Source organism: Suncus etruscus, chromosome 5 (genome assembly GCF_024139225.1).
Source record: "Suncus etruscus isolate mSunEtr1 chromosome 5, mSunEtr1.pri.cur, whole genome shotgun sequence".
In the NCBI taxonomy this organism is placed as follows: domain Eukaryota; kingdom Metazoa; phylum Chordata; class Mammalia; order Eulipotyphla; family Soricidae; genus Suncus; species Suncus etruscus.
This window is the reverse complement of record NC_064852.1, coordinates 87968074-87988606: the sequence shown is the minus strand read 5'-3', so window position 1 is coordinate 87988606 and position 20533 is coordinate 87968074. Positions and strand designations below refer to the sequence as shown.

The following is a 20533-nucleotide window of genomic DNA, read 5'->3' as shown; positions in this document are numbered from 1 at the left end:
AAGCCTGAGCCCCTGCTTCCCCGCAGTTCTGGACGGGAGCATAGAACAACCAACCACCCGCGCTGGGCGGGCCAGGAGAGGAGAGGAGAGCAGAGCAGAGCGTCGTCTGGACCCGGCTCCCCCACGCCGCCAGGAGGCGCTGCAGGCCGCCCGCCCGCCCAGAGGCCGGCTTTCCTCCCGGCTGCTGGACCACGCCAGCTGCTCGACGCTTCCGTCTTCCGGAAGCGGCGCGGCTGCGGGGCAACGACTTCGGAGGTGAGCGGCGGAGGCGGGAGGCGGGTGCGGCGGCGGCGGCGGCGGCGGGCAGGCTCCGGGGATCGACGCGAGCCCCGACCGCGGCGGCGTGAGGCGGCATGGACGAAGCGGGCAGCTGCGCGAGCGGCGGCGGCGGCGGCGGCTTCCGCCCGGGGGTGGACAGCCTGGACGAGCCGCCCAACAGCCGCATCTTCCTGGTCATCAGCAAGTACACGCCCGAGTCGGTGCTGCGGGAGCGCTTCGCGCCCTTCGGCGACATCCAGGACATCTGGGTGGTGCGCGACAAGCACACCAAGGAGTCCAAGGGCATCGCCTTCGTCAAGTTCGCGCGCAGCTCGCAGGCCTGCCGGGCCATGGAGGAGATGCACGGCCAGTGCCTCAGCCCCAACGACACCAAGCCCATCAAGGTACCCTCCGGGGTGCCCTGGGCTCCCCCACCCCAAGGGTGCCCCGCTCCCCCAGGGGGAGTTGGGGTAGGGGGCCTGGGCGCGCTGCAAGGTTGCCACCGGCCCTGCCCGCCTCACTCCCCAAATGTTGGGGTGCTTGCTGCCATTGAGCAGCACTTGTCGGGGCTCAAGGCGGGAGGAGTCGGGGTTGGGGGACGCCCCCGAGACTTTGGGGGACGGTGCTTTGCTGGCTGAACCCCTAATTGCTGCGTTGGCGTCACCCCCTAAATCCCACTTGGGGTGTGCGGGGACTTTGCGCTTTTCAGTAGCACCGATCGCAATGTCTTAAGGGTCTCCGAGGGTCCCCACAGCATCGTTGGCATCTCTTCTTTTTGAAAAAAAAAAATGGGGCTGCAATCCCTTGATCTGGTGCTCCCCTGGGCTCCCTTTCCCCACTCCCTTTTAGTCCTTGAGAGCCCAGGTAGCTTTCCTGATTCGCTTTGAATTTGATTCCTTATCCAACTCTGATGCTGGGTTGGATAGGAACCCATTGTACAACCTCCCATTGCACAAAGTGCTCATTTCCCCGTCCTTGTCACCCCCCAGTTGGAGAACGAAGTTCCTAAGATCTTAAGTATAAGATTTCTCTTTCTGGGCATCTCTGTACCCCTGTCCAGTAACGGAGAACTTGGGACTCCGGTGGGACCCAGGCCAGTGAATATCGCAGTGAACTTCTACTCCCAGCCACGGAGAGCTCAGTCATAAGTGAAGTGAATTCTAAAGACAGGGCATATACTGTGATTCCTAGTGAATTCTAAGGACACAGCAAACACTGGTCTCAGGATATAGTCTGGGTATCTACTGGGCCTAGTCTGGTGGACAGTACTCTGCCCGTCTTTCCCCACCCCACAACCCTCTCGGATAGGGGAGCACCTGTCAGCAAAATGAAATCTAAGGACACAGCACATATTTCGCCAAGACTTGGCAGAATTTTTCTGGAAAGGGCCAGATAGTCACAAATTGTCTTTCTTGCCCACTTTTCTTTTGTAAAAGTCCTTTATAGTGTAAAAACAGTTCCTTAATCATGGATTGCTGGAAAAACAAGCTGGAGTTGGCTGATTCCTAAAGGAATTAAGCAATAACAAACAACAGACAACACAAAAAGAAAATCCATTAAGTGGTTAGTTATTCAGTCTGTATTTTGCTTTTATCTTTATTGAAAACGTGTAGCATTCTAATCCTCTAAAATTGATTTGATCAATTTTATCACTTTTTAGTGAGGATATTAGCAGGGGAGAAAGGATTTTCTGCTTTTGAGTTTAACCGCAGCCCCCTCCATACACTCCAGATTTGAGATCTTAGAGCCCCTCTTTCCTTTTTTCAGCAAACAAGTAAAACAAGTAAAAATCCCAGCACTGCATGTGGTCTTCTTCGTATCACAAATAATCTGAATATTCTCAAAGACAGTTAGGATTCTAGGTTTTGGGGTTATTTTTTTTTTTTTTAATGTTTATTCACAATAGCTTCATTCACTCTAGCATCTGACCAGAGAATCTAGGTTTCTTTCTCAGCTTCTGCAACTTGGGCTCTCTTGCTGGAGTGGAATTCAATTGATTCGGCTTCCATTTTTATTTTGTTTTGTTTTGCTTTGTTTTTTTTGGTGGTTGTTGTTGTTGTTGGCTTTTGAAAAGTTTTACAAGCTCAATAAAACAAGAAAATGAGCGTCGCAGTCCTACAGCCAGAAATGATTATCCTAGTAAAAGTCATTGCAGGAAATGAATGAACTAGTGAAACAAGTGAAAAATGTTTTAAGTTTTACAGGATTGCTTCATATTTAGAGCCTATATTTTAGAGATATAAAATCTCAAGAAAGGGGTCAGTCAGATAAAATACAGCGGGTAAGAAACTTGCCTTAATTGTGGCCAACCCATCTCCAGTATTCTATGTAGTCCTTTAAGCACCACCTAGAGTGATCCTGATTGAGAGCCAGATGTAACTCCAGAGCACTGCTGGGTATGGTCTAAAAGTAAAAACTAACAAACAACACAAAAAAGAAAATTCATTATGTGATTAGTTATTCAGTCTGTATTTTACTATCATTTTTATTGGAAACTTGTAGCATTCTAGCCCTCTAGAATTTAGAAATAATTTTTCTTTTACGTATCTTCCCATACACTTAGATTCTCCATTTCCCCTAATTTGCATTTCCTGAAATGCTTATTCATTACTGATAACACTCCCCGGGTTGACTTTGTAAGAAGCTATTTATTCATGACTCAATACTAATACTTCATATAATGCTTGGTGTCCAGTGGGCCAACAGTGTACTTATTGAGACAGGAAGTAGACTCATAATATCATTTCTAGCCATATCTTTTAATCAATAGTCTAAACCTTTATCATAACTGTCTCCAAATTTCTTATTCTTATTTGCAGTGTTTATGAAATCTCGTGATTTTATAAGGTCTGTGTGATTTTGTTTTTTCTTCCTGTTTTATAATTCCCTAGGTCTCTTTAAACAAATTTGTATCCTAGTAGAGATATTTAAAAATCCTCTGGAATAATATGAAACCAAAGCAGCTTTACATATTAAATAAAACCAATATTACAGAGGGAATTAAATTCCCACCAATCTGATGTTACAAAGGATAGTTTAGAAAATTAAATTGCCACTACTAGAAAAAAAAAGTCTAAATCATCCTGTGTATTTTTTGCTAACATAAATTATTTGGATCATTACTAAGATAATCCTGAATATGGTCAAACCCTTTTCATTGCTTTTCTGGGGTACTCGCAAGACATGTGCTGTGCTACTGAACCATATATATTCTTGGCTAATGTTACCTTTTAGTAATAAAAAAAAAGATTAATATTAGAAAGAAAACATTTTGTTTTTGTGTTTCTGGGCCACCCCAGCAATGCTCAGTGGTTACTCCTGGCTCTGTGCTCAGGAATTCTTGGTGGTACTGGGGAACTGTATGGGATACCACTGATTGAACCTGGGTTGACTGCATGCAAGGCAAGGGCCTTACTCATTAACTAGTGCTCTAGCTCCAAGAAAACTGTTTAAAATACAAAATTCTATGGCCTGAGAAGATGTATCAGTGGGAAGGCACTTACCTTGCATCCCACAACTTGTTTCAAATCCCTGGCACCACATATAGTCACCTGAGCACAGCCCACAATCAGCCCTGCACACCATTGGCATTGCCCAAAAAGAAAAAAAAAAATCTGGATTGAAAACTAGCAATAATGGCATTAAACATAAATGGATACATAATCCTTCAATTAAATGGCAGATATTAAACTTATTTTTGTTTTGTTTTAAGAAACTAAATGCTATTTGCAAGAGCTACATATGATGAAAAGATACAAGATGATTGAAAATTACAACTACAGGATGATTGAAAATTTAAAATATACTGGAGTGGTATAAGACAAACTTGTCTTCAATACTAGACCGATCTTCAGTACTTTGCTTTTTCAGCCTTAGCAGGTGATATTCATGGGCTGCTTCTAGCACAGTGTTTACAGGAAACCATGCTGTGCCAGTATAAAACCCATAGTCCCAGGTGCAGAACATTTTTTCCAACCTCTGAGCTACATTCCAAGTTCAACATGAGATGGATTAGCCACCATAGAGAATGATTTCAAAAGAACAAAAGTACTAGAATTTCATGGGTCAGAGGTATAATACAGTGGGCAAGGGGCTAGCTTGCATGCAGCAGTTCGGAGTTGAGTCCTGTTATCCCATGTGGCCTCCCAGTACTGCCAGGAGTGATCCCTGAATATTGTGGGTGTGACCGAAATATTTTTTAAATTATAAAAAATTAAAAGGCCTCCTAGAATTTTATGACAATTTAAATGTTTTGTAGTCTATTGATAGAACTAAATAAAAGATAAATCCATATATTGTTACACTCTGCTCTTAATCTGATAGAAAAATAAAACCAGTAAGATATATGCCATTTAATAACATCACGAATCATAAAATAAACACTTATTGGATGATACCAAACTGCAGAGTAAGCTCTTTCTCAATACAGTTGTTCTTCAAGCAAATCACAAAAGTAAAATTATATAATGGAGGAGTAGGAGCAATAGCACAACAGGTAGGGGGTTGTTTGCCTTGCATGTGGCCAATCTGGGTTTGATCTCTGGGATCCCTATAGTCCCCCAAGCACATCAGGAATGATTCCTGAATACAGAGTCCAGAGTAACCCTTGAGGAATGGCCCCCCAAAAAACTAAACTAAAAAAATTTACATATGAACAAAATGCAATGCATAGGTTGTTATTTATAATTTATCCTGCAAGTTACAGAAGTAAAGATGACAAAAATTTTTGACCATTTTCTATTTTATTTAATTTCTTATGTATCTTATACTTAGATCAAATAAGCTAATAAAGGAATAGTAAAATATTAGTGGTTTTTTTTCCTCACTATTTTTCCATTCTTTGGGGATTGTTGGTTCCTTAGGTTTTTATTGCTCAGTCCAGATCATCAGGAAGCCACCGCGATGTTGAAGACGAAGAACTGACAAGAATCTTTGTTATGATACCAAAGTCTTATACAGAAGAAGATCTACGGGAAAAATTTAAGGTACTTAGGTTTTCTAGTTCAGTGGCATCTATTATAACTAATTCATCATCCTAAATTGCTTGTATGGTTACTGAAACTGAAGTGTTAACTCATTTGTTTCATTAAACATTAAGCCTTTTAACAAATTAACTTTTAAGTTAAAGAATATCTGAAAACTAGAAAATATTAAGTGTGGTATTTTTCCTTCCGGACCTTATAATGAAAACATGAATTCAGAAAAATTAAGTATAAGCTCAGTTTTATAAACCACATAGTCATACGTGGTGGGGCCAAGATTTTATTTTATTTTTGGTTTTGGGGTCACATCTGGCAGCTCTCAGGGTTACTCTTGGCTCTACACTCAGAAGTCATTCCTGGCAGGCTTGGGGGACCATATAAGGATGCCAGGATTTGTACCGGGGGCTGTCCTGTGTTGGCTGTCTGCAAGGCAAATGCCTCACTGCTGTGTTATCATGAATATGTTGTTGTTGTTTTTATAAATTAATTTAATTTTATTGAAACCATTGTGATTTACAAAGATCTTGAAGTTGGATTTCAGACACAGTGAATCAAGGCCAATCCCACCACCATTGTTAACCTCCCTATGCCAGTGTTCCCCAAATGCCTCCAGCCTGCCAGTATAACAGGCCCAGTTTTAAGTTTAGACTGTTAAAGTTTGGATCTCTTGATTTTATTGTTGTTGACTTTGGCTTGGATATTTAGTTCTGTCCTTTTTTAACGCTTGGCCCTTGGCTGCCATCCTTTCATATTTGTATTTGTTTTTCTCCTCCTCTACTTAGTTTCTTTCCTTCTCCTCAACTCTGGGGCCAAGGGTGTTCGAGATAACTCCCATTCAGACCATTGCATTTCTTCATGTAGTTATTCTAAATACCACATATAAATGATGGACATTTTGTACTTATCCTTCTTCTGACTTTCTTCATTTACATAATACCTTCCTGCTCTTGTGTCTTTAAAATTTTAAAGTGCTGGCTTACCATTTTCCTCTATTGTATCTTACATTACAGTAAATCAGGCAAAAGCAAATCTAAGTGTGTGAGCTAAATTATAAGTATTTTTACAGGCCCAATTAAAGCCAATTATTTGATTTCATCTTGCATCCTGTCTCTAAGTAAGATTTATGATATATATATATATATATATATATATATGTTTGTGTGTTATGTGTCCTTGAAAGATTTTTGTAACTAATGTATCTAAAGCGAATACTAAGTAATTATTATTTTGACTATGCTAGTCTTATGTCATTATTGTTATTCTTAATGTCTTATTTGTATTTTTTTACTAAAATCACTATACATTCTAATTTCTTTTTTACAAGGGACACAAAATTAAGCTTGTTTTAAAATCTGTTCAGTTACTAATTTTACATCACTTTTACCTCTTAGGTATATGGAGATATCGAGTATTGCAGCATTATTAAGAATAAAGTCACTGGAGAAAGTAAAGGTTTGGGCTATGTTCGGTATTTAAAACCATCGCAAGCTGCCCAAGCAATAGAAAACTGTGATCGAAGTAAGGATGTGATAGTTTAATGTTATTAAAGATTTTTACACTTTATAATTATTTAGAATAATTGAATCCATAGCTGAATTTTGTCAAAATTTTCAGAATAATTGAATCTATAACTGAATTTTGCCAATAGCCATACCTGCTATTTTAATCTTAGCAGTGGAAATTTTAAATAGGTATAATCTTCAGCTTCAAACTATATGGAGAAAGTTATTAATGTGTTTTAATGAGGTGCTATTAAAAGGAAATTTGACCACTACATTGACTTGTTCAACAATGTGGCTTCTATATTATGATTATTATTTCTCAGATAATAGCCTTTTGGGTTTTGTTTTGGGGTCAAACCTGGTAATGCTCAGGGTTTACTCTTGGCTCTGTGCTCAATGATGACTCCTAGCATGTGCTGTGAACTAAAGCGAAGTCAGCAATGTGCAAGGCAAGACCCCTACACACTGTACAGTTGCTCTGGCCACTAAAACATTTCAGAGTTTAAGTGTTAAGAAATTGGGGGCAGGAGTGATTGTACAGTGACTACGAAACTTGTCATGTACATGCTGACCTAGGTTTGTTCTCTGGAACCATATCTGGTCACCTGAGCCCCACCAGAAGTGATCACTGAGCACAGAACTAGGAGTATGTGCCTCCAGATGTGGCCCAAAAGAAACAATAAGGTATTGAAAAATTGATTTGCTCTTTCAGGTTTTGTTTTTTGTTTTTTTTTTGGTTTTTTTTTTTTTTGGTTTTTGGGCCACACCCTGTGACGCTCAGGGGTTACTCCTGGCTATGTGCTCAGAAGTTGCTCCTGGCTTCTTGGGGGACCATATGGGACGCCGGGGGATCGAACCGCGGTTCGTCCTAGGCTAGCGCAGGCAAGGCAGGCACCTTACCTCCAGCGCCACCGCCCGGCCCCAGGTTTTGTTTTTTTAATATTCTTTATATTTCAAAAATCAGCTTTCTTTAATGTGATTTCATAATTGACCTAAGTACCAAGTGAAATTAAATACACTAATAAACATTTGTTTAAGGGGGATTAATAAAGTTCATTAACATAGTTAAGTATGTATATCTTGGGTTCATTTCAGACAAGTGGGAGTTATTGAATATCTGTTCTTAGAATGTAGAACAAATATTTTATTTTATTTTATTTTGGATTTTGGGCCACACCCAGTGATACTCAGGGATTACACTGGCTATATGTTCAGAAATTGCTCCTGGCTTGAGGGGCCATATGGGGCGCTGGGGATCGAACCGATGTCCAGTCCTGGGTCAGCCACGCATACAAGGCAAATGCCCTACTGCTACGCCATTGTTCGGCCTCAGAATAAAAATTTTAAAGAAGTCAGGAGAAAATTCTATTTTATTTCTTGTTACAATGACCATTAGTGATAAGCTATGGAGTAGTTAATTCAAAGATGAAATTCATTAGAATATTATCAAAATCTTGGGCAGATTCTACTCAAAGGTAGGTAGGTGCCAGGGATCAAATTTGAGTCAGCTTGCATGCAAGGCAAGTGCCCTGCTCACTATATTGTTGCAAATCTATATATAACATATAGATATATTGATGTATATTACTTTTTAATTGAAAATTGCAAGACAAAGCTAGATACATTGGAACTATACATGGCAGTATCTGAAAGAATCTAAGTATTTCATGTTCGAATTTTTTCTTTTCTTTTTTTTTTTTTTTTTGGTTTTTGGGCCACACCCGGTGACGCTCAGGGGTTACTGCTGGCTATGCGCTCAGAGGTCGCTCCTGGCTTGGGGGACCGTATGGGACGCCGGCGGATCGAACCGCGGTCCATCCTAGGCTAGCGCTTGCAAGGCAGACACCTTACCTCTAGTGCCTGCACCAGCCCCAGGATTTTCTTATAGATCATTTTAAAAGAAGAGTTTGGGAACATTGAATAGTATGATGAAAAATGGACTTTCTGCCTTGAAATATGTGCTCTTTTTTGTCATGAGTATTTTTTTGTGTGTGTGGTTTCAGGGGTATTGTGGCACTATTCATCTTTTGCAGCTAATCCTTCTACCTTTATTAAAATCCTGATCCAGAGTCAAAAGAGTTGAAGAATTGTTGTAATTAATTGTAATTAAGAGAAGAGAATCTAAATTTGAACCCAAGGCAGGAAACGGAAGTTAGAATGGAAGTTCATATAAGTGTATTCCAAAAGATAAATCCTGATAACAGTTTGAATGTGAAGAAGCACTTAAAGAATTTTGATGTTGATTCTGAGAGAATAAATGACAGTGTCATGTGTAGTAGAAAGTTTGGAAGAGAGAACATAGAATTTCTGGTCTTTTAGTCCACACTGATTTGGAATCTTGCTGTTTCAGTTTGCTCTCTGCCATCTTCTACAAAGCAAAGAGGTAGAAGTAGTGAAGGTGTCCATTATGTAGATTCTGTTTTATTTTACAGAACTGCCAACTATATTTGCTGTTATGTTCTGTTTACCATAAAGCTCAAAATTAACAGGTTCTCTGTTTCAGGTTTTAGGGCAATCTTGGCTGAACCTAAGAACAAGGCATCTGAAGCATCAGAACAGGATTATTTCAGTAATATGCGGCAAGAGACTTTGGGTCATGAACCTAGAATAAATATGTTTCCATTTGGTAAGTTGGCTATCACATCTTAATTTAATAGTAGTAAGTAGTATATGCTATCTGATTTGAGTTTATAAAAAGTCTTTATTAACAGTTTGTATATCTCAGTGAATAAAAAACTTGTTTTTTTTTAGTTTGTTGTTACTCATGTCCTGGTATTTACCACTTAATATTTGTCTTTAGTATTAACACTTAATAGTTAACTCATTGCCAGTTAAGTTTCTCTGATTGGTTGTACATTTTTTAGAATTAAACTCTGTCACTACTATATTTAGGCAAGAGCTCCTACCATTGTGCAACTAATCAAAAAGTATAAGGCATTTCAAAAGAAACATAGATAGGACAAATATAGACTTAAGATAAGAGTCCTAAAATGTTATTCCTCTAAAGTGTATTGTTTTAAAATTTAAGGCTATAGGAAAGAGGAATGACAGAAAAATTATAATCTGTATTTTGACATTAATTTTCTCTTGGGTTTTCCTTGCATATTTTGCAGTTCTGTATACTGATTGTATTCCTATAAAGTCAGACTATATACATTTCTGTTCATACTTCAGTGTTAAAAGCAGGGAAATGGAGGAACTTGTTTATTGGCCTGGGTTTCTTGATAACGACTAAGAGCAAACTGTAGTAGTGCTTGTGTTGAATGCAGTAAATTTAAAATGCTAGTTTATATTTTTTTCTTAACTAAAATGTTAAGTCAATTCTGCAGTGCATATAAATTTAAAGATTTCAATATTTTCCCCAATTTTTTTTTTTTTTGGTTCCTTATTGTTGAAGAACAACAATCTGATTTTTCAAGTTTTGACAAGAGTGACAACAGAGGTCAGGAAGCCATCTCCAAACGCTTGTCGGTTGTATCAAGAGTTCCTTTTACTGAAGAACAGCTTTTCAGCATTTTTGATATTGTTCCAGGATTGGAATATTGTGAAGTTCAACGAGATCCTTATTCAAATTATGGTAAAAATAATATCTACATTATTTTAAAATACATTGTGTTTTGTTAAAATTAGGTTTCTTTTTTTTTTTTTTTTTTTTTGGTTTTTGGGTCACACCCAGTGGTGCTCAGGGATTACTCCTGGCTGTCTGCTCAGAAATAGCTCCTGGCAGGCACGGGGGACCATATGGGACACCGGGATTTGAACCAACCACCTTTGGTCCTGGATCGGCTGCTTGCAAGGCAAAGGCTGCTGTGCTATCTCTCCGGGCCCAAAATTAGGTTTCTTGAGTGCAATTTTTTTTTTAAATCAGATCCTATGAGATTTGTTTCCCTTTTCTCTACTTTAGATTTAGAAATACAATGATATGTTGATATTTGGATATGCTGTCCTTATATAATCTTTTTGTAAAAATATATTTTATTTCCTACAAAATACATTACTTTTTTAGTACCCATGTTTTACAACAAAAATAGCTCAGCTTGTTTGTACTATTTGGTTACTGCTAAGCAAAGTTATAAAACCATTTAGAAAGTTTCTTCCTTGTGGGGCCGAAGTGATAGTACAACAGGTAGGGCACTTTCACACATCCTACCCAGGTTCTTTTCCTGGTATCCTATATGATCCTTTGAGCACTACCAGGAGTGATTCTTGAGTGCTGAGTAAGGATAACTTCTGAACATCACTGGGTGTGGCCCCAAAATAGTAGCAACAAAAAGTTTCCTTATTCCTAAGTCTTATTTTACAAAATGAAACTCCATTCATATCAAGATCTACCCCTCTTATCACTCTTAAAAGCATCAAGACTTGGGATAAAGCAATAACTTAGATGAAATGTAGGTGTAAAATATCTGATATGAATCTAGGCACTCATTAAATGTAAGGGTGTTGGGCTGGAGCGATAGCATGGAGGTAAGGTGTTCGCCTTGCATTCAGAAGGTTGGTGGTTCAAATCCCGGCATCCCATATGGTCCCCTGAGCCTGCCAGGAGTGATTTCTGAGCACAGAACCAGGAGTTACCCCTGAGTGCTGCCGGGTGTGACCCCCCCCAAAAAAAAAATATTAAAAAAAAATGTAAGGGGGTTATTGGTTTATTTAAAGAATATGAGGTAGTGAATAATAGTCAAAGGACATTCATAAAATATCACACATATACACCATCCTCTCGAAATCTATCCCTGTTACAGGAAACTCTTCAAAGGAATGTTAAATAATTTATAATCTTGAGACCCTCTGTATCCTACCTTTGTTTTTCATAAATATCCCTTTTTCTACCATTGTAGCTAATCCAAATGACTATTTTCAGATATCACGTCTCACTTTATTTTCTTCTCAATATGATAGGACATTTATTTTTTAAACTTTCAGAGTAGTTTTCAAAGAATGAAAATTTAAGAAAAAGTAGTTGTGTTGTTTACAGAGGTTGGAGCACCTGCGTTGTCTGTAAGAGGCCCAGGTCTGATTCCTGAAGCAGAATAGTCCCCTGAGCACTCTGCTGGTTTTGGCTTCCTCTGCCCCATAATAAAATAATCAAAATAGAAAAGCCAAGGGCAGGTCGAGTAATAGAGCTCATTCCTCCATGATCAGGGCCCTAAGTTAGGTCCTGCTTTCTGTGTACTACAGGGAGTGACTCTCTAAAAGAAAAGTTTAATTAGTAGCTAGAATGATAGCACAGTGGGGAGGGCACTTTGCTTGCATGAGGACAACCTGGGTTTGATCACCAACACCCTATTCCGTATGGTATTCCACATTCTTCTAGGAATGATCCTTGAGTGCAGATCCATTAGTAAAACCCCTGAGTACCACCGGTGTGGCCCCAAAACAAAGCACAGTATTTAATTATAAAAAGGAGAGCAAGGGGCCCGGAGAGATAGCACAGTGGGTGTTTGCCTTGCAAGCAGCCAATCCAGGACCAAAGGTGGTTGGTTCGAATCCCGGTGTCCCATATGGTCCCCCGTGCCTGCCAGGAGCTATTTCTGAGCAGACAGCCAGGAGTAACCCCTGAGTACCGCCAGGTGTGGCCCCAAAACCAAAAAAAAAAAAAAAAAAAAGGAGAGCAAGAATCCTAAAATGAAATTCACTGAACAGAATTTACAGTGAAATACTATTTTCTTCAAAATGCCTGATCACATTTTTACCAAAATCTAATGTCTAATTTTGTTTTCTATGATCAGTTTTTGCATGCATATTCTGATACATTCTGTTCTGTATTATTAGTTGTGTGATACTAAAACATTTCCTTATTTTGTTTCTGAAGCTAAACCGAACTTTAAATAATCTGCTTTCTCTTAACCCCTGCATATTCTTTCCTTTGTTTTAGGGCATGGAGTGGTTCAGTATTTTAATGTAGCATCAGCTATTTATGCAAAATACAAATTACATGGATTTCAGTACCCTCCTGGGAATCGAATAGGTGTTTCCTTTATTGATGATGGGAGTAATGCAGCAGAGTAAGTACCACTTCAGGGATATCTAATGCTGAGCTCTGGGTATCCATGATTATAACTTAAAGGATTAAAAAAGGAAAAAAAAATATAGGTGAGCACTTTTGTGTGAGAAAGAGTGAATATTGAGTCTGAATATTGTCTAGTGTCTTGTATATCATGAGTTATTTTCTCCAGTCTTCTTAGAAAGATGGCAACGCAGATGGTAGCTGCACAGCTTGCGTCAATGGTGTGGAATAACCCAAATCAGCAACAATTTCTGGTAAGTGAGGAAGACTAATCTTCATACTATGTCTGTTATGTAGAAAGTAAACGTGCCCTCTGTTTATTACTCACATAAGAAAAATTCAGAGCTTTCATTAAAGGGTCTCTGATCTCATCAGTCCTTTGTTCTTCATTGAAAATTCCCAAGATGCAGCTGTTCTTACTTAGCTTTTTTAAAGGTGTTCATATTTAATTTCCATTTTCATCATTAAATAGATATCTGGGGAGGAAGTCTTCCTGGGAAAGTAAGGAAAGCACCATTAGAGAAGTTGTGTGAAAGTGCCTTCTAAAGGCCACCTTTGTCCTGAATTTAGTGTCCCTCCCAAGAAATGGGCCTTTTACCTAAGACATATTTTGAGTGGCAGGTTTTTGCTCAGCTACAATAATAATAATTTTTATTGGTTTTAGTGGAACATTATACATGTGTTATGCAGCTTTTTCTTTCTTGTTGTGTACCTAACTTTTCAACAGCAATTTGGAGGAAGTTCTGGATCACAGTTGCCTCAAATCCAGACAGATGTTGCACTTCCATCATGCAAAAAGAAAGCCCCTTCTGAAACTCCAGTGAAGGAAAGACTTTTTATTGTGTTTAACCCTCATCCTTTACCTTTAGATGTATTAGAAGATATCTTCTGGTAAGATTTCAATTCCACAAAGTAGTATTTCATAATATAATGTAATTAAATCAATAAGTATTTTCATAATCTTGAAACTTTCTAATGCCAGATTATTTGATCTATGGTTTTAAAATGCCCTTAGTTTATTATTTTTAGAACATAGGTGGTGATATCCATCTCTTTGTCATTAGTATGTCCTGGGTCTCCACATGAAGTGTGGAGATTGTTTAGATTCTAAGATTGTTTAAAAAAAATTGCATGCACGGAATGAACATAGATAATTTGTTTCTTAGTAAAGAGTCAACCTGCTTACATCTGTACTGTAGAATTCCATTTAAAGGTCTTTTTTCTTTTTAGTTGCAAATCAACTAAAAAGCGAGTGCTAAGGACTGCAGTGGGCAAGGTTGCTTGCCTTCCACATGGCCATCCAAATTTGATCCCTAATATCCCAAATGTTTTCCTGAGCCTACTAGGAGTAGCTAGGAATAAACTCTGAGCACTGCCAGGGGTGGCCCAAAAACCAAAAGGAAAAAAATAGTGTTTACTTAAGCACCTTATATTTTCCCAGCCCTCTGTTAGATTTCTAAGAATTATATTGAATAAACGTTTTTTGATTCTAAGGAAGAATATCTAACAAATGTAAAATGAGAGAATTGTTTGTTTCTATGCTTTAATACAACGTAGTTTTCTTATTTCTCTCATTTGTCGTATAACAATGGTAGTAAAGTCAAAAGACAGGAAACTTAATAATGAGCTGCAGAGAATATCAGGGTTGTAGTTCAAGACTTTAGACTTTTATTTCATTACTAAGTTTGTTTCTTGAGCCTTTCCTCGGATCCAGAGAGACACTGCTAGAGACATCATGTGAACAAAGTTTACATATGTAAACAAGATTTGACTTCTTTAGATCTAATCTCTTAGGAGACATAAGTAAATAGGATATTATAACCCAGTGTACTTGTGTTATGAAAGGAAATGCTTAGGCTGTGAAAGAAAGAACTTTGAGCACCTTTTTTTAGAAATTCAAATATGCCGGTAGCCAACCCAGGTTCAATACTTTTCATTCCATTTCCCATTTGGTCTCCCAAGCTCTCCAGGAGAGCCCTGAATGCAGAGCCAAAAGTGAGCCTTGAGCAATACCAGGTGTGGACCAAAAATCAAGTGGGGGAAAGTGTGAACTCAAAGAGGAGTTTGTAAAAGAAGCAAGGAGTGCTGAAGGCAAAAATAATTTAACACGAGTTGAAAGCTGGGACTGGCCAATTAGTCCTGCCAGTAATGTGAAAGGGTCTTTAGACTTTGGAATTCCAAGAGACTGAGAGGAAAGATAATATGCTCCAGAGGACTGAGCCCCTGGAAAGAGGCACCTATAAGATTTGTTGTGTTGTTGTTGCTGTTGTTTTGGTTTTGAGCCACACCGGGCAGTGCTGAGATCATATGGAATTGGGGGATTAAACCCAAGTCAGTGGCATACAAGACAAGCACTTTATCCATTATACTGTTGCTCCAGCTCCCATAAGGTTTCATAGGAAGTGTGTCCTTTTACTAGAAGCAATGGGAATTAAAAACTTTAATGAAGAGTATTTCCTGTGTGGTGCTCTGACCAGTTTTTTAATTAGAAAATGATCATATTTATATTTAAAAATTTATATTTAAGTATAATGTATGGCTGTGGAAAACTAATAAAGAGATTTAGGATATTAGAATAGTTAATGGAAAAGTTAAAAATGGTCTTTATGAGGAAAGAGACGTGTAATGAAAAGAAATTAATGGATAGAGATGTTTAAGTACTAAGTTTGGAGGCTAGAGCTGGAGCTCAGTTGAAGAGCACAGGCTTTGCTTATGTGAGGTCTGTATTCAGTATCCACTATTATGGAAATAAATAAAATACTTGGGAGAAGGACTGGAAATATAGTACAGTGAAGAAGGTGCTTGCCTTGCACATGGCAGATCTTGGCCTTGATTCCCCAGTAATCCATACAATTCCCTGAATACAGCCACTCAAAAAATTTGGGAGAAAGGAAAATATCCTGGAAACACAGGTGCCATTAAAAACAACATGTGTGTTGGGGCCAGACTGATAGCACAGTGGCTAGGGCATTTGCCTTGCACACAGCCAACCCGTATTCAATCTCCAGCATCCCATATGGCCTCCCAAACCTGTCAGGAGGGATTTCTCATCGCAGAGTTGGGAGTAACCCATGAATGCCACTGATGTGGCCCAAAAAACAAAATAAATAAATAAATAATAGGAAGAGGAATGAAGATAGTCCCTATTCTAGAGAGTATGGAGCCTGGAGAGACTGTATTTACCCGTTTCAGTTAATGTTTTTACTTTGTTTCAGTCGCTTTGGTAACCTGATCGAAGTTTACCTTGTGTCAGGAAAGAATGTGGGGTATGCCAAGTTTGCAGATAGACTGAGTGCCAATGATGCCATTAGCACTTTACATGGCAAGATCCTGAATGGAGTCAGGCTGAAAGTTATGCTGGCAGATTCCCCAAGAGAAGAATCTAACAAACGACAAAGAACTTACTGAGTGTTGAGGTAAGTACGTCATGATTCGAATTTTGGAACAGACTGACAAAAGGAATGACTGTAGTTTAAATAGGGACGATTTTTTTCCCTTAAGGATTGAAGTCATTTAAAAACTGTGGCTTAAAATGTTATTAATAGACCTTAAGTCAGGTTAATTTATCTTTTACTTTGTTGGAGAGGGGCGCTGAAGATGGTACCCACATTCTGCAATATTTGGTGTACCTGTGGGCTATTCCTGCTCTCATTGTTCATGACTGCCATGCCAAGCTCAAGAACCTCCCACATGCCACACATACCTGCAGCCCATTGAACCATCTTCTTGGCCCTTTATCCTTCTGTAAATGAATGCTGAGTTTCTAGGGAAGTTTAGGTTTCTGGTTTCCACATGTAGTAGAGACCCAGGTTCCACTCTTGTTCCAGTAAGTATACTTAACAAATGGCCTTACATTCAATTTCAAGTTTCCAGCTCAAAAAAAGTTTCCTTTTCTCTTCAAGTTTTTTTTTTTTTTCCTGATCAATTATGAGACTTGACAATATCAAAATAAATCATCTCAACTTGACCTTACTGCTTAAAAATCCTGTCCTTAAAATATATAATAATACTAACATCTTATTATGGAGGGAAAAAAATCTATATAAATTACTTCTGAAATTTAGTCTCTCCTACTGGTTATTATGCAGCTGAAATATAAGATCAGAAGCTCTGGATTTGAGTTCTGGCTTTCACACCTAATGTGACTGGGTAGATACTCTCTTTACCTTTCTGAAGCCAATTTATATAAAGGGTTACTGAAAGAAAATGAGTTAGCAGATTTAGAATAATACTTTTTCAAAAAGCTTTGCAGTTTGTGCTACAGTTCTTACATTGGTGACTTTAGTAAGGCTCTGAAACGTGATATTAGAAAGTAGAAGCTTTATAATGTCAAACTACTTTATGTGAGAATGGCTCTTTATAATACCACGCTGTAGGCAATGATAGAGCATTTTCTTATAGGTTGAATACCTGCACCATTCTTGGGACCAGGGAGAATAGGTGTTTGAAATACCACATTTCATCACATAACAGTGATGAACATTTATCTAATTCCCTAAATGAGAGGAAATGCATGTTCTTCCTCATCACTAACAAAAAAAATATAAATCATTGTTCTTTTATTAAATTTATTATATTTAGGGCACAGGTAAAGTAAGTTACTAGGATGTAGTGTAATAAGCAGCATTTTTTTAATTTTTATTTTATTGTTGATTTTTATACCATGGGCTCCTCCTTTGTTAGCACAATAAATTCATTGATAATTAAAGATTTCGGGATTTTTTGGTCTGGGTTGGGTTTGGAGGCCACTCCCAGCACTTCTCAGGGATTACTCCTTACAGTCTCAGGGGGCATATAGAATGCTGGGGATCAAACCCAGTTTGACTATGTGCAAGACAAATACCCTATCCACTGTACAATCTTGCTGACCCCTCTTATTTCATAGTTTAATTTAGTAAGAACAGGAGAAATAATACAACGGGTAGGATGCTTGTCTTGCATATGGCTAACCAGGCTCAATCTATGCCATCTCATTTGGTCCCCCAAGAATCACCAGAAATAATTCCTGAGTGCAGAGCCAGTAATAACTCCTAAACATCACTGGGTATTCTCCATCCCCCAAAAAAAGTAAAATTCAAAAGGATTTTAAGGTAATACATAAATTTTACGATTGCAGTACTTGAAGTTTAGGTATGGGGTACACTTTTTTATTTCATTACAAAGACTACATTTAAATGTGATTAACATATGTTATATATAAATAATATTAGAAATTTAGAATTAAAAAAATTTTCCCTTTAATGGAATTCAAACACCTTTTAAGAGGACTAGTTTCTTTTTTTTCTGAGTCATAGTAAGCCTAAAATTAAACAAAACCCACCTAGGAAGCAGAAGAAACTGGTTTAAGAATATAAGTTTGAAGTGCTAGAGAGAGAGTACAGTGGATAGGTGCTTGCCTTGATATGGCTGACCTGGTTTTGATCCCTGGATCTCTTATGCCCCTTCCCCTTCCCAAGTATACCTTCAGGAGTAATTTTTTGAGTGCAGAGCCAGGAGTAAACCCTGAGCATCACTGGATGTGACCCAAAACCAAAATAAATTTAAAAAGCAAAGAAAAATACAAGTTTGAAAGTATTTGGTTTCTCTTTTAAGATGGGTCTAATATATGTGCAAAGTTATTTCTCTTTCTGGGGAAAATATAAAGTTTAGTTTTTCAGAGTATTCTGATTTTTGTATTAATTCACAGCATTTTTCCTCCAGAAATTCAGTACCAGCTTGCATCATCCTTCTGAGTAAGTTTGGTTTTGCTTGTTTGGGGGCATCCATGACTGAATTAACAGATAGCGATGATTATATTGAAGTAAAAGAACAAATCCTAACATTTTAGGAATACTAAATGCAATAGCTATTTCCTTGCAGGTGATAATTTTCATACTTTTGTTGTGTTCTTTCTACAGAACAAAGACTAAATAATGACATAACCCTCAGCTGACTGACTGAAAATGTGACTGGACGCACTCCCTGTGGACAGTTGACAGCTTTTCCCCTATTTGTGATAGTCTCTGCACAGGATTGTTCTGTCTGGGAAACAGGGGTTGTGGACTTGTATTTTTGAATCCCCACTTCAATGCAAAAACTCACATGGTAGTTGTTGCTTAGTGCAATGAATGTGTTGTTATGTGTAGCATAAATAAAGTTTTCTTTGTTTCACTAAATCATGCCTTATTTATGTGAAAGATGAGAGTGAAATTTTAATAGTATTTAGAATTTGGCTTAAAGACACATTTAACAAATTTTGAGATGTGCTCTTTTATATTTTTAAGTTTCTATAATTGGAAACATAACTGATTTGTGCCTTAAAATATATAACTACACTTTTATTTCTTAGTGGAAATATAGAATAGAGGTGCTTCTTTCAATAAGTAATGTCTTAGATTCAGTAAAATAACCATGATTGCCACTCATTCTAAACATGCAGATTGGCTAAACTAACTTAAAAAACTAGAGCTAAAATTCCTATCATTAGAAGAAATATTTATATATGGTACTTATATAGTTAGACCCGAATTTGTTGCCAGTTTTGTAAAGATATATGATTATAGAAAGTGTTAAAATGCTTGATAGTGTCATTAATAAGTTTAAATAGTAACTTGGAGGAGGTGTTGGCCAGGGAGAGGGTAGATATTTTACTGTATATAAAATACAGTAATACTGTATTTTATATGGTATTTTACTTTTATGTTAGAAATATATAAAATAGCTTATTCAAAGATCCAAGGAAACTTAATCAGCTGAATGATCCAAAAAAAGGTATCTAAGTTAAGAACTTGACATCTTAAAAAAAAGACATTGTAAGTGGTATACAATGGTTTTAACATCAGTTATCATATTCTTCTCTTGGTTACTTGGGATAAAAATTTTGAAAAGATTTAATTCACTGAGCACAATGAAGTACTTAAGCACTCAGTGCATTTGGACATTTCTCCTAAAATAGTAGATCCTTTTTTAATTATTAACTTTTATGTGTTTTAGATAGAAAATTTCTAGTCTTTCCAGACAGGATTTAAAACAAGAATTAAATGAGCTATCGGGAAACCATGGAGTATATTTTTTAAAATGTATTTAGAAATGAAGCAACTAAGTGAGAATTGAAAATTAATTGCTAACAAATTTATCCTAATTTTATTCACTGCATAATTCCATTTTTGAAGGAATAAAATCGTTCCCCATAGTTTAACTGATTCTGCAACTCACATAATGCTTAAATTCATCCACAATTTTCTGATCTAGGTAAAGCCAAACTTCACTAACAGCATCGAAGGAGTTTCCTACCTGAGTCTATTGTACCTTTGATTAATTCTCAGAATTTTCAAAAGTTGATTTCCTATCATTCTTTTTCTTTCAGCTTTAAACCTTTAACTAAATCTTCACATGATAGTGGAATATTCTATCCTCCAATTTTTTTTTTTGTTCAAATTAAATCATTCAAATTTCTCCTTTCTGCGTTTGAGCTCAGGTTACCAGGTCCAGCAAGCCTACAAAAACTTCCTTACCTTTACATACCATTTTATCTTTGATCTCTCCCTATTGCTATGTCAGTTACTTGAGCTTTTGTGTGCATTAATTTTGATCCCTGCGATTATTTACCTTTATTCCTGCATTCACTTTTTTTTTTTTTGGTTTGATTTGGAAGTCACACCCAGCAGTGCTCAGGGACACAGTGCTCAAGGGTAACTTGGAGAATGTTCAATCTTTGCAGAAGCAAAGATCAGACTGAGCATTCTTCCCTCTAATATTTGGTCTTGCAACAGTCTCATTTTTGTCATTTTCAGTTTTTGTTTTTT

At 37.7% G+C, this 20533-nt stretch overlaps 1 protein-coding gene across 3 annotated transcripts; it reads left to right on the top strand.

Moving 5' to 3' along the window:
- The first annotated feature begins 296 nt into the window (after positions 1 to 296).
- Positions 297 to 18904, top strand: RBM45 (RNA binding motif protein 45). Of its 3 annotated transcripts, none has more exons than XR_007495881.1 (11): positions 297 to 662; positions 5121 to 5243; positions 6632 to 6758; positions 9246 to 9368; positions 10140 to 10319; positions 12618 to 12747; positions 12919 to 13003; positions 13477 to 13640; positions 15965 to 16165; positions 18436 to 18481; positions 18647 to 18904. XR_007495881.1 is itself a non-coding variant. In XM_049773440.1 (11 exons), exons 1-9 carry the CDS (start codon positions 354 to 356, stop codon positions 16155 to 16157), a joined length of 1434 nt encoding a protein of 477 aa, XP_049629397.1. In that variant the 5' UTR covers positions 297 to 353; the 3' UTR covers positions 16158 to 16165; positions 18450 to 18481; positions 18647 to 18904. The 3 variants fall into 3 exon arrangements, 2 of the variants coding, with proteins under 2 accessions (XP_049629397.1, XP_049629398.1); XM_049773440.1 differs by having other exon boundaries at positions 18450 to 18481; XM_049773441.1 differs by lacking the exon at positions 18436 to 18481.
- Positions 18905 to 20533: the final 1629 nt, after the last annotated feature.